This window comes from Oryx dammah, unplaced genomic scaffold, assembly GCF_014754425.2.
Source record: "Oryx dammah isolate SB20612 unplaced genomic scaffold, SCBI_Odam_1.1 HiC_scaffold_23, whole genome shotgun sequence".
NCBI classification, from domain to species: domain Eukaryota; kingdom Metazoa; phylum Chordata; class Mammalia; order Artiodactyla; family Bovidae; genus Oryx; species Oryx dammah.
In genome coordinates, this window is record NW_024070207.1 from 61,722,025 (window position 1) to 61,734,378 (window position 12,354).

Here is a 12,354-nt window from a genome sequence, read left to right on the forward strand (position 1 = left end):
TGTAGGCCTTTACAGAGTAGTGAGTAGAATTTCCTGTGCTACACAGTAGGTAATTATTAGTTATCTATTTCATATATAGTTGCATTGTTGTTTAGTCACTAAGTTGTGCCCAACATTTTTGCAAACCCATGGAGTTGCCAGGCTCCTCTGATCATGGTATTGTCCAAGCAAGAATACTGGAGGGGGTTGCCATTTCCTTCTCCAGTGGTTCTTCATGACACAGGGATCAAACCTGCATCTCCTGCATTGGCAGGCTGATTCTTTACCACTGAAGCCCATCAGTTCAGTTCAGTTCAGTCGCTCAGTAGTGTCTGACTCTTTGAGACCCCGTGAATCGCAGTATGCCAGGCCTCCCTGTCCATCACCAACTCCAGGAGTTCACTCAGACTCACGTCCATTGAGTCAGTGATGCCATCTAGCCATCTCATCCTCTGTCGTCCCCTTCTCCTCCTGCCCCCAATCCCTTCCAGCATCAAAGTCTTTTCCAATGAGTCAACTCTTCCCATGAGGTGGCCAAAGTACTGGAGTTTCAGCTTTAGCATCATTCCTTCCAAAGAAATCCCAGGGCTGATCTCCTTCAGAATGGACTGGTTGGATCTCCTTGCAGTCCAAGGGACTCTCAAGAGTCTTCTTCAACACCACAGTTCAAAAGCATCAATTCTTCAGCACTCGGCCTTCTTCACTGGAAAAACCATGGCCTTGACTAGACGGACCTTAGTTGGCAAAGTAATGTCTCTGAAGCCCATAGTAGTGTGTATATGACAGCCTCAATCTTCCATTGTATTTTTCCCCTTCCTTACCCCTAGATAACCATAATTTGTTTTCTACATCTGTAACTATATTTCTATTTTATAGATATGTTCATTTGTACCCTTTGATGTGGACTTCCTACTTTGATTTATTTTAAACTAACTTTTCCCTAATTTTATTAATTGCTAAATTAATAATGGAGAAATATAGCCAATTATAAGAACTATGGGGCTTCCCTTGTGACTCAGATGGTAAAGAATATGCCTGCAATGCAAGAGATGTAGGTTCAGTCCCTGGATCAGCAAGATCCCCTGTAGAAGGGAATGGCAACCCACTCCAGTATTCTTGCCTGGAGAATCCCATGAACAGAGGAGCCTGGAGAACTACAGTCCATAGGGTCACAAAGAGTCTCATTAGATGACTGATGTGACTTCACACAATGTATTACCAATCATAGAAATATATATTACATATGATTAAAAATACCCTTCTTTACAAAAAAAAATCTAACATATGTTTAGCACAGTTCTTGTCACTAAGATATACAAATTTAAAAAAAAATAAGAAAAAATAAGGCATCATACTTAAAATAAGCATTTTTCAGAAAAATAAATTCATAAGGTCAATAAACATACAAAAACCCTTGGTCTTATTTAAAGAAATACAAATCAAAACAGCAAGATAGAATCTTTCACTAAACTAATTATAAACTAAATAATTATAAAGTTGGATCATCCTAGCATTGATAAAGATACCAGAAAATAGGGACTGTCATATATTTCAGCCCTTATCCAAGGGCAATTTGTCTATATTTACAAAAAATTTAAATGCACATACTCTTTGGGTAACCAATTCCATTTTGTACTGTAAAACCTAAAATTAAGTTACCACATTATTTGTGTATTGACATCAGGGAAAAGCCAAGAGGGTCTTCCCACAGATGAAATACCATATTCAAACAACTCTCCTTCGCACAAGAACAAGACACAATGCCTATTTATCCCTGAATGGCAAGCTTCAGTTCCCTGCTAGCCCACAAAATGATTCAAACACGTTGATCACATCCTCCTATGGGAAAGAGAGTTTTCACCATGCGTCATGGTTACACCACAGCCCTTGCTTGTTCATTCTGTTTTCAATATTTTCATATGTTCCTGTATGGCATACAGTGTTCTCTTACAGGCTGTGAGTATATGTGACTCACATATATATGGTGGTTTCATCTGACTGGTGTTGGGAGTCCTTTCCTTGTCCACTTGAAGAACTGGAAACACATGGCTTGGAATTTCCCATTATACATAATTGCATATATAAAGCAAGATATGTACCAGAATGTCCATCTCAGCATTGATTTTAATAACAATAACCTGAAAACCAATTAATGTCTATCATTAGATAGCTAAATTAGATAAAATAATTCAGTAAGTTCTGTTCAATCACTCAGCTGTGTCTGACTCTTTGTGGCCCCATAGACTGCAGAACACCAGGCTTGCCTGTCCCTAACCAACACCCAGAGCTAGCTCAAACTCAGGTCCATCGAGTTGGTGATGTCATCCAACCATCTCATCCTCTGTTGTCCCTTTCTCCTCCTGTCTTCAATCTTTCCCAGCATCAGGTCTTTTCCAGTGAGTCAGTTCTTCGCATCAGGTGGCCAAAGTAGTAGAGCTTCAGCTTCAGGCATCAATGAATATTCAGGTTTCAATGAATATTCAGGACTGATTTCCTTTAGGATTGACTGGTGTGATCTCCCTGCAGTCCAAGGACTCTCAAGAGTCTTCTCCAACACCACAGTTCAAAAGCATCAATTCTTTGCTGCTCAGCTTTCTTTATAGTCCAACTCTCACATTCATACATGACGACTGGTAAAACCATAACTTTGACTAGATGGACCTTTGTTGGCAAAGTAATGTCTCTGCTTTTTAATATGCTGTCTAGTTTGCTCATAGCTTTTTTTCCAAGGAGCAAACGTCTTTTAATTTCATGGCTGCAATCATTATCTGCAGTGATTTTGGAGCCCAAGAAAATAAAATCTGTCACTGTTTCCATTGTTTCTCCATCGATTTGCCATGAAATGATGGGACCAGATGCCATGATGTTAGTTTTTTGAATGCTGAGTTTTAAGCCATTGTTTTCACTCTCCTCTTTCACTTTCAGCAGGAGGCTCTTTAGTTCCTCTTCACTTTCTGCCGTAAGGGTGGTGTCATCTGCCTATCTGAGGTCATTGATATTTCTCTTGGCAATCTTGATTCCAGCTTGTGCTTCATCCAGCCTGGCATTTCACGTGATATAGTCTGCATATAAGTTAAATATGAAGGGTGACAACATAGAGCCTTGATGTACTCCTTTCCCAATTTGGAACCAGTCCGTTTTTCCAAGTCTGGTTCTAACTGCTGTTTCTTGACCTGCATGCAGATTTCTCAGGAGACAGGAAAGGTGGTCTGGTATTCCTATCTCTTTAGGAATTTTCCACAGTTTACTGTGATCTACACAGTCAAAGGCTTTGGCACCATCAATGAAACAGAAGTAGATGTTTTTCTGGAACTCTCTTGCTTTTTCCATGACCCAACCGATGTTGGCAATTTGATCTTGGTTCTTCTGCCTTTTCTAAATCCAATTTCAGCATCCAGAAGTTCACGGTTCATGTATTGTTGAAGCCTGGCTTGGATAATTTTGAGCATTATTTTGTTAGCATGTGATTAGTATAATTGTGCTGTAGTTTGAACACTCCGTGACATTGCTTTCTTTGGATTGGAATGAAAAGTGACCTTTGCCAGTCCTGTCACCTCGTCTGAGTTTTCCAAGTTTGCTGGCATACTGAGTGCAGCATTTTAACAGCATCATCTTTTAAGATATGAAGTAGCTCATATAACATAATTAGATAATATTAAATAACAATTGCATAAGTAAATTGTATAGTGTCCATATGATGGAATACAGTGTAGCAGTTAAAATGATTGAAGTATATCGATGGTATCCTGATGATATACACATGATATAATGATGATATGGAAAGATCTTCTAAATATAATAAGTGAAAGAAGTTAAGTTTATAGTATCATTGGTTTGTTTTTTCTAAGTGTATATACATTTTTACCCTGGAAACTTACTCAGGAAGCTGCTGACAGTGGTTCCCTTTGGTGTCAGGATTGGGAGTTTGTACCTAAGAAAGGAAGAGAGATTGTAGCTCATTTTATATCCTGCTGTTTGAATTTGTTAAACAAGTACATAATTACTTTCATTTTGACAATGAGAATAAAAGCAAAAAGGCATGATACCTGTTATTAAGTAGCCCATTATCTAGCATTATCTAGAGGGAAAATGAACAAGCTTTCACAAAGCTAGTTTGAAATCTCAGCAGCATACATTACTCTCTGGACTGCTGGTTGGGATATGACAGAATAATGCACATCACATGGAAAACTGAGGGAGTAAGGAACTGTTATTTGAGTTTAACATTTTTAATAGTTCTTGTTTCAAAAAGATTGCTTCTGAGTACAAATAAATAATTCATTTCTACATTTAACTCTAATAAGACACATACTTAAAATAAGAAACTATGCTCCCCAATATCAGAGTTTTGTCATTCAGTTTTATTTAAAAAGAAAAATCAAAGAAGTAAATTCCTTGAAATGTTCTTAAAATTGGTGAAGAGGCCAGAAAGTTTTTTTTCTATTGTGTTACAATATAATCCAAGTGAAATCAAAATAATTACCTGGTCACATAGGCCAAACCTCAGCTTTAACCTAGATTTTCAGGGTTACTGGAATGTTACTCCTCACAAAAATCAGCAAGATAATTGACTAATATGTCTCCATCACTTAAATCAGCAGTTTAGGCTGAGGGATGTCTTGTAAAGTGAAAGTGGTTTAAGTCCAATAGAGACAAAGAGACTTCCCTGGTTGCTCAGACAGTAAAGAATACACCTGCAATTCAGAAGACCCAGGGTCAATCCCTGGGTCAGAAAGATTCCCTGGAGAAGAGAATGGCAACATACTCCAGGGCCTCAGAGTTGGACGTGACTGAATGACTAAGCATGGCTCACAGCTCTTCAGAGAGACAAAACTGATTTCATCTTCAGGTTTCCTCAGGTAAGTATTTACCTTAAGTACAAACATTTTTTTCTTCTCTAAATGAGTATTCAGTTTTAATGCTAGTTGAGTTTTATTACCTTACTTATTATCTTAGTTAGAATATGCTCTTAGGATATTTAAAAATAATTTCCATTTCCCCCATAACCTTCTACTTAACGGTTGTTGTTATAATAGGTCACCTTCATCATTGCTGATGCTAAGATCCTAGCACATGTCTAACAAATCAAATCAGGTTTTATTTAGTTCAATTTAAGAGATGAATCAGCTTTGGATGTCCTCTAAATGAATTACAACTTAACTTGCTGAGTGTATTCAGTGTTCTGTTTATTATTCTTTCCATTTTGACAATAATGTAAGCTAGCTTGCAGTGGAGAATTTGGTACAAGGGAAAAATATGGGAATATTTATGCTGGCTGTTATGCTGAATTATTTGAATCTACCTAGAACCATGCTCCCATTAATTTTGCTCTTTGGTTTTGAAAATTCAACCCCACAACTATTGTACAAACAATAAAGGAGTTGTTCAGTTGCTTAGTCTCATCTGACTCTTTGTGACCCACACAGAAGGCAGCACACCAGGCTTCCCTGTCCTTTACTTTTTCCCTGAGTTTGCGCAAATTCATGTCTATTGAGTCGATGATGCCATCAAACAATCTTATTTTCTGTTGCCCTCTTCTCCTCCTGCCCTCAATCTTTCCAAGCATCAGAGTCTTTTCCAATAAGTCAGCACTTTGCATCAGGTGGCGAAAGTATTGAGGCTTTAGCCTCAGCATCAGTCCTTCCAATGAATATTCAGGACTGATTTCCTTTAAGGTTAGATTGACTGGTTGGATCTCCTTGCAGTCCAAAGGACTCTCAAGAGTCTTTTCCAGTACCACAGTTCAAAAGCATGAATTCTTCAGTACTCATCCTTCTTTATTGTCTCACCCTCACATCTGTACATGACTACTGGAAAAGGAAAAAAAAAACCATAGCTTTGACTATATGGACCTTTGTTGGCAAAGTAATGTCGTTGCTTTTTAATATGCTATCTAGATTGGTCATAGCTATTCTTCCAAGGAGAAAGTGTCTTTTAATTTCATGGCTGCAGTTACCATCTTCACTGATTTGAGAACCCAAGAAAATAAAGTCTGTCACTGTTTCCATTGTTTCCCCATTTATTGCCATGAAATGGTGGGACCAGATGCCATGATCTTAGTTTTTTTGAATGTTGAGTTTTAAGCCAGCTTATTCACTCTTTTTTCACCTCCATCAAGAGGCTCCTTAGTTACTCTTCACTTTCTACCATTAGGGTGGTATCATCTTATATCTGAGGTTATTGATATTTCTCTCAGCAACCTTGATTCCAGCTTGTGCTTCATCCAGCCCAGCATTTCGCATGATGTACTCTGCATAGAAGTTAAATAAGCAGGGTGACAATGTAGAGCCTTGATGTACTCCTTTCCCAAATTGGAACCAGTCTGTTGTTCCAGGTCCAGTTCTAACTTTCGCTTCTTGACCTGCATAGAGCTTTCTCAGGAGGCAGGTCAGGTGGTCTGGTATTCCCATCCACAGTTTGTTTTGATCCTCACAGTCAAAGGCTTTCACATTGTCAATGAAACAGATGTTTTTCTGTAATTCCCTTGAAAATTTTCCTCCCATTTTCTAAGATCCAATGGATGTTGGCAATTTGATCTCTGATTCCTTTTTTTTGTGCCCTCCGAAAGTTTCTATTTCCCCCAGTCCTGTGGAAGTTCTGTAATCAAATCCCACTGACCTCCAAAGTCAGATTCCCTGAGGATTCTCCGTCTAATTGCCAGATCCTCTGGTTGGGAAGTCTGTTGTGGAGTCTAGAACTTTTGCAACAGTGCAAGAACTTCTTTGGTATTATTGTTCTCCAGTTTGTGGATCATCCACCCAGAGGCTCTGTTGTGGGGCTAATGGTGACCTCTTTCAAGAGAACTTATACCTCACACTATGGCTCCCAGGACTGCAGTTGTCAGTGCCCCTGTCCCTGCAGCAGGCCACTGCTGACCCATGCCTCCACAGGAGGACTTCAAATACTCAGACAGATCTGACTGTCTCTTGGGGGGGGGGGGCCACTGTTCTTTTCCCTGGGTCCTAGTGCCCACAGGGTTTTGTTTATGTCCTCCAAGAGTCTCTGGCAGGTATGAAGCTTGATTTTAAATATAATTGTGCCCCACCAAGTGTGTTGTGGCTGCTTCTCCTTTGTACTTGGATGTGGGGTATCTTTCTTTGGTGGGTTCCAACAACTTCCTTATATGCAGAGTACATCATGAGAAATGCTGGACTGGAAGATACACAAGTTGGAATCAAGATTGCCGGGAGAAATATCAATAACCTCAGATATGCAGATGACACCACCCTTATGGCAGAAAGTGAAGAGGAGCTAAAAAGCCTCTTGATGAAAGTGAAAGAGGAGAGCGAAAAAGTTGGCTTAAAGCTCAACATTCAGAAAACGAAGGTCATGGCATCCGGTCCCATCACTTCATGGGAAATAGATGGGGAAACAGTGGAAACAGTGTCAGACTTTTTTTCTTGGGCTCCAAAATCACTGCAGATGGTGACTGCAGCCATGAAATTAAAAGACACTTACTCCTTGGAAGAAAAGTTATGACCAACCTAGATAGTATATTCAAAAGCAGAGACATTACTTTGCCGACTAAGGTCCGTCTAGTCAAGGCTATGGTTTTTCCTGTGGTCATGTATGGATGTGAGAGTTGGACTGTGAAGAAGGCTGAGCGCTGAAGAATTGATGCCTTTGAACAGTGGTGTTGGAGAAGACTCTTGAGAGTCCCTTGGACTGCAAGGAGATCCAACCAGTCCATTCTGAAGGAGATCAGCCCTGGGATTTCTTTGGAAGGAATGATGCTAAAGCTGAAACTCCAGTACTTTGGCCACCTCATGGGAAGAGTTGACTCATTGGAAAAGACTCTGATGCTGGGAGGGATTGGGGGCTGGAGGAGAAGGGGACGACCGAGGATGAGATGGCTGGATGGCATCACTGACTCCATGGACATGAGTCTGAGTGAACTCCGGGAGTTGGTGATGGACAGGGAGGCCTGGTGTGCTGCGATTCATGGGGTCACAAAGAGTTGGACATGACTGAGCGACTGAACTGAACTGAGCAGCTTCCTGTCGATGGTTGTTCAGCAGCTAGTTGTGATTTTGGTGTTTTTGCAAGAGAAGATGAGCACCGTCCTTCTACTCTGTCATCTTGCCAAACTCCGATATAGGAAAGACACATAAAATTTTTATGTTATAAATAACTTGATCATTATTTTACTTGATTAAAAACTTGGATGACATGCTTTGATTCTTTTATTTTAAACATGTAATTTATTACTAGTACTTGTAATAGATATTAGTAATCAGGATTTGTTTGTTTGTTTTTAACTATAGCAGGAAGAAGATATCTAGCTGGTATTGAAATTCATTAACACACAAAGAAAAGCTGTATTATATGTCTTACTGAGAGACACGTGTTAACTATACAGTCTAACTTTATTTTCTTGGTAGTAAACTGAGAATTCATATATTGCTTTTTCATCCTGATAGCTAAAATTTGTTTTCAAAAACTGTAGCTTTAAAACAAATTTGCACCTGTTGTTTATTATTATATCAGTATTAGCTATGATAACTCTTTTAAAGTATGGTTTACATGTTTTATACATTACCTTTCATTGTTACCTGAAATGAATTTAGAAGAGAGTTCCATTTTAAATTTCAGTTAAGGAAGAATCGTTCAAAACTATTTATGTCTAGGAAGGCTTTAAAGTCTAACCTCTGTGTGGGACCAGATCATTTATTTTTAGGTAGAAGGCAGCAACAGAACCTCATACCTCATGCTGTGATTTGCCACTTTAATTCTCTACTCATTCACTCCCACGGGCTTTCTCCGACTCTCCTTCTCATCACTCTCACTCTTTCATCACAAACATGCATATACTCATACAGGATTTTACACGATATATATTTTTAATTAAAGTTGATTTATAGATTTTTAAACCACCCCTCGAAATAACTGGAGACATCATAGGGATAAAACTACTAGAAAAAATCAGATATATGTCTATTTCTAACTGCCATGATATCTCTGTGCCCTGTTGAAAGAAAGTCCCTTGTCCTTTCTTTTCATGTCTTCTTATTCACAAATAAAAGTCATTATTCTATCATGCTTCTAACTTATTTCTTAGGGATGCCCCTAGGATTCATTGAATTAAAACAATATATAAAGTCCATAATTACTTGGTTTTTAAAAAAGCTAATAATTAAAAAGACAGGCTTATTCTGAAACTTTCTGAAGACATAAATGTGATTGTTCTTTTAAAAGAACATTATCTTCTTACATTTCTCTTATTTAACATTTTAATTAATAATAACATTAATTGGAGCTTATCTATAGTAAATCTAGGTTAATTTATCAAAAGACAGCACTGTGATATGATCTCAACTCTGGTGATTTTTAATATATGCAGTGTTAGTGTGAATATATGCATTATAGAGAAAAGTTTGAGAGAATATAATTATAATTAACAAATGTAACTTCCAGGATGGTTAGTGATTTAAATTATCTTCTTTTAAAAATGCATTTGTATCTTCTACAATTACCTGTATTATTTGTGTGATTACAACCATTTAAAATCAGCATTGCTTAATTACTATCAGTTAACATTTTTTTACCTATTTTATTCTAGCACATGTTCATCTCATAGAAATAAATACCATGAAAATGTCCATTTCAGAATGGGGAAACACAAAGTAAGAATTATGAAATCAATTTATGCATTGAAAGTAACCTAGCACATCTTGCTCTGATGATGCCCTTTAATATTTTATTATTGATTATTCTAATTTTTCAAAATGTTCTTTACAGCTACAAGATCGCACTCAGTTCAGTGACCAAGACTTAGCCACTCTTAAGAAGTACTGGGACAATGGCATGACCAGCCTTGGCTCTGTTTGTCGAGAAAAAATTGAAGCTGTTGCAACTGAATTAAATGTTGACTGTGAAATAGTTCGGGTAAGGGATTTTCAATAATTTTCATGTTGTAGTTGATGAGTGTCATAAATGAAAGCCTTAAAAATTTCATCATTTGTGTTTTTTTAATAACTAGTGATGTTGAACATCTTTTCATGTGCTTTTTTGGCTACCTGTATGTCTTCATTGGAGAAATAGCTACTTAGAACATCTGTCCATTTCTTGATTGTGTCTCTTTTTTTTTTTTTTTTTTGGATATTGAGATGCATGAGAGGTTTGTACATTTTGGACATGAATCCTCTGTCATGTGCTTTGTTTGAAAATATTTTCTCCCATTCTGAGGATTGTCTTTTCCTGTTGTTTATAGTTTCCTTTGCTGTGCAAAAGCACTTAAGTTTAATTAGGTGCCATTTGGTTTTTATTTTCATTACTCTAGGAGGTAAATTGAAAAAGAGCTTGCTGTGATTTATGTCAGGGTGTTCTGCTTGTGTTTTCTTCCAACAGTTTTAGAGTATCCATGCTTAAATTTAGGTCTTTAATCCATTGAATTTATTTTTTTGTGTGGTTTCTGACTCTTTGCAACCCCTTACAGTCCATGGAATTCTCCAGGCCAGAATATTGGAGTGGGTAGCCTTACCCTTCTCCAGGAGATCTTCCCAATCCAGGGATCAAACCAAGTGTCCCACATAGCAGGCAGATTCTTTACCAGCTGAGTCACCAGGGAAGCCCGTGTGATATTAGTTCAGTTCAGTTCTGTTGCTTGGTCATGTCCGACTCTTTGCAACCCCATGAACTGCAGCGCATCAGGCCTCCTTGTCTGCCGCCAACTCCTGGAGTTTACTCAAACTCATGTGCATTGAGTTGGTGATGCCATCCAACCATCTCATCCTCTGTCATCCACTTCTCTTCCCACCTTCAATCTTTCCCAGCATGAAGGTCTTTTCCAGTGAGTCAGTTCTTCGCATCAGGTGGCCAAAGTATTGGAGGTTCAGCTTCAGCATCAGACCTTCCAATGAATATTCAGGATTGACTTCCTTTAGGATGGTTTGATCTCCTTGCAGTCCAAGGGACTCTTAAGAGTCTTCTCCAACACTGCAGTTCAAAAGCATCAATTATTCTGCCCTCAGCTTTCTTTATAGTCTAACTATCACTGGACTGTTTGGATCTCCTTGCAGTCCAAGGGACACTCAAGAGTCTTCTCCAATACCACAGTTAAAAAACATCAATTCTTTGATGCTCAGCTTTCTTTATAGTCCAAGTCTTACATCAGTGTTCTAATTTCATTCTTTAACATGCAGCTGCCCAGTTTTCCCAGCACCAGTTATTTAAAAGACTATGTAGAGCTATTTCAAATCCTGAAAGATCATGCTGTGAGTGCTGCACTCAATATGCCAGCAAATTTGGAAAACTCAGAAGTGGCCACAGGACTGGAAAAGGTCAGTTTTCATTTCAATTCCAAAGAAAGGCAATGCCAAAGAATGCTCAAATTACCACACAATTGCACTCATGTCACACGCTAGTAAAGTAATGCTCAAAATTCTCCAAGACAGGCTTTAGCAATACGTGAACCGTGAATTTCCTGATGTTCAAGCTGGTTTTCAAAAAGGCAGAGGAACCAGAGATCAAATTGCAAACATCTGCTGGATCATGGCAAAAGCAAGACAATTCCAGAAACACATCTATTTCTGCTTTATTGACTATGCCAAAGCCTCTGACTCTGTGGATTGCAATAAACTGTGGAAAATTCTGAAAGAGGTGGGAATACCAGGCCACCTGACCTGCCTCTTGAGAAATCTGTATGCAAATCAAGAAGCAACCGTTAGAACTGGACATGGGACAACAGACTGGCTCCAAATAGGAAAAGGAGTACGTCAAGGCTGAATATTGTCACCCTGCTTATTTAACTTCTACACAGAGAACATCATGAGAAATGCTGGACTGGAAGAAACACAAGCTGGAATCAAGATTGCCGGGAGAAATATCAATAACCTCAGATATGCAGATGACACCACCCTTATGACAGAAAGTGAAAAAGAACTAAAAACCCTCTTGATGAAAGTAAAAGAGAGTGAAAAAGTTGGCTTAAAGCTCAACATTCAGAAAATGAAGATCATGGCATCCTGTCCCATCACTTCATGGGAAATAGATGGAGAAACAGTGGAAACAGTGTCAGACTTTATTTTTTTGGGCTCCAAAATCACTGCAGATGGTGATTGCAGCCATGAAATTAAAAGACAGTTACTCCTTGGAAGAAAAGTTATGACCAACCTAGATAGCATATTCAAAAGCAGAGACATTACTTTGCTGACTAAGGTCCGTCTAGTCAAGGCTATGGTTTTTCCAGTAGTCATGTATGGATGTGAGAGTTGGACTGTGAAGAAGGCTGAGTGCCAAAGAATTGATCCTTTTGAACTGTGGTGTTGGAGAAGACTCTTGAGAATCTCTTGGACTGCAAGGAGATCCAACCAGTCCATTCTGAAGGAGATCAGCCCTGGGATTTTTTTGGAAGGAATGATGCTAAAGGTGAAATTC

The 12,354-nt window shown here is 38.6% G+C and overlaps 1 protein-coding gene across 1 annotated transcript in view; it reads left to right on the forward strand.

Moving 5' to 3' along the window:
• The window catches only part of HDX (highly divergent homeobox), a 227,686-nt gene that overhangs the window by 115,773 nt on the left and 99,559 nt on the right, over window positions 1-12,354 (forward strand). Inside the window, exon 4 of the mRNA XM_040265625.1 lies at window positions 9,718-9,864. Within this exon, the coding sequence (XP_040121559.1) occupies window positions 9,718-9,864 (147 nt within the window). The remainder of the gene's footprint in view (window positions 1-9,717; window positions 9,865-12,354) is intronic.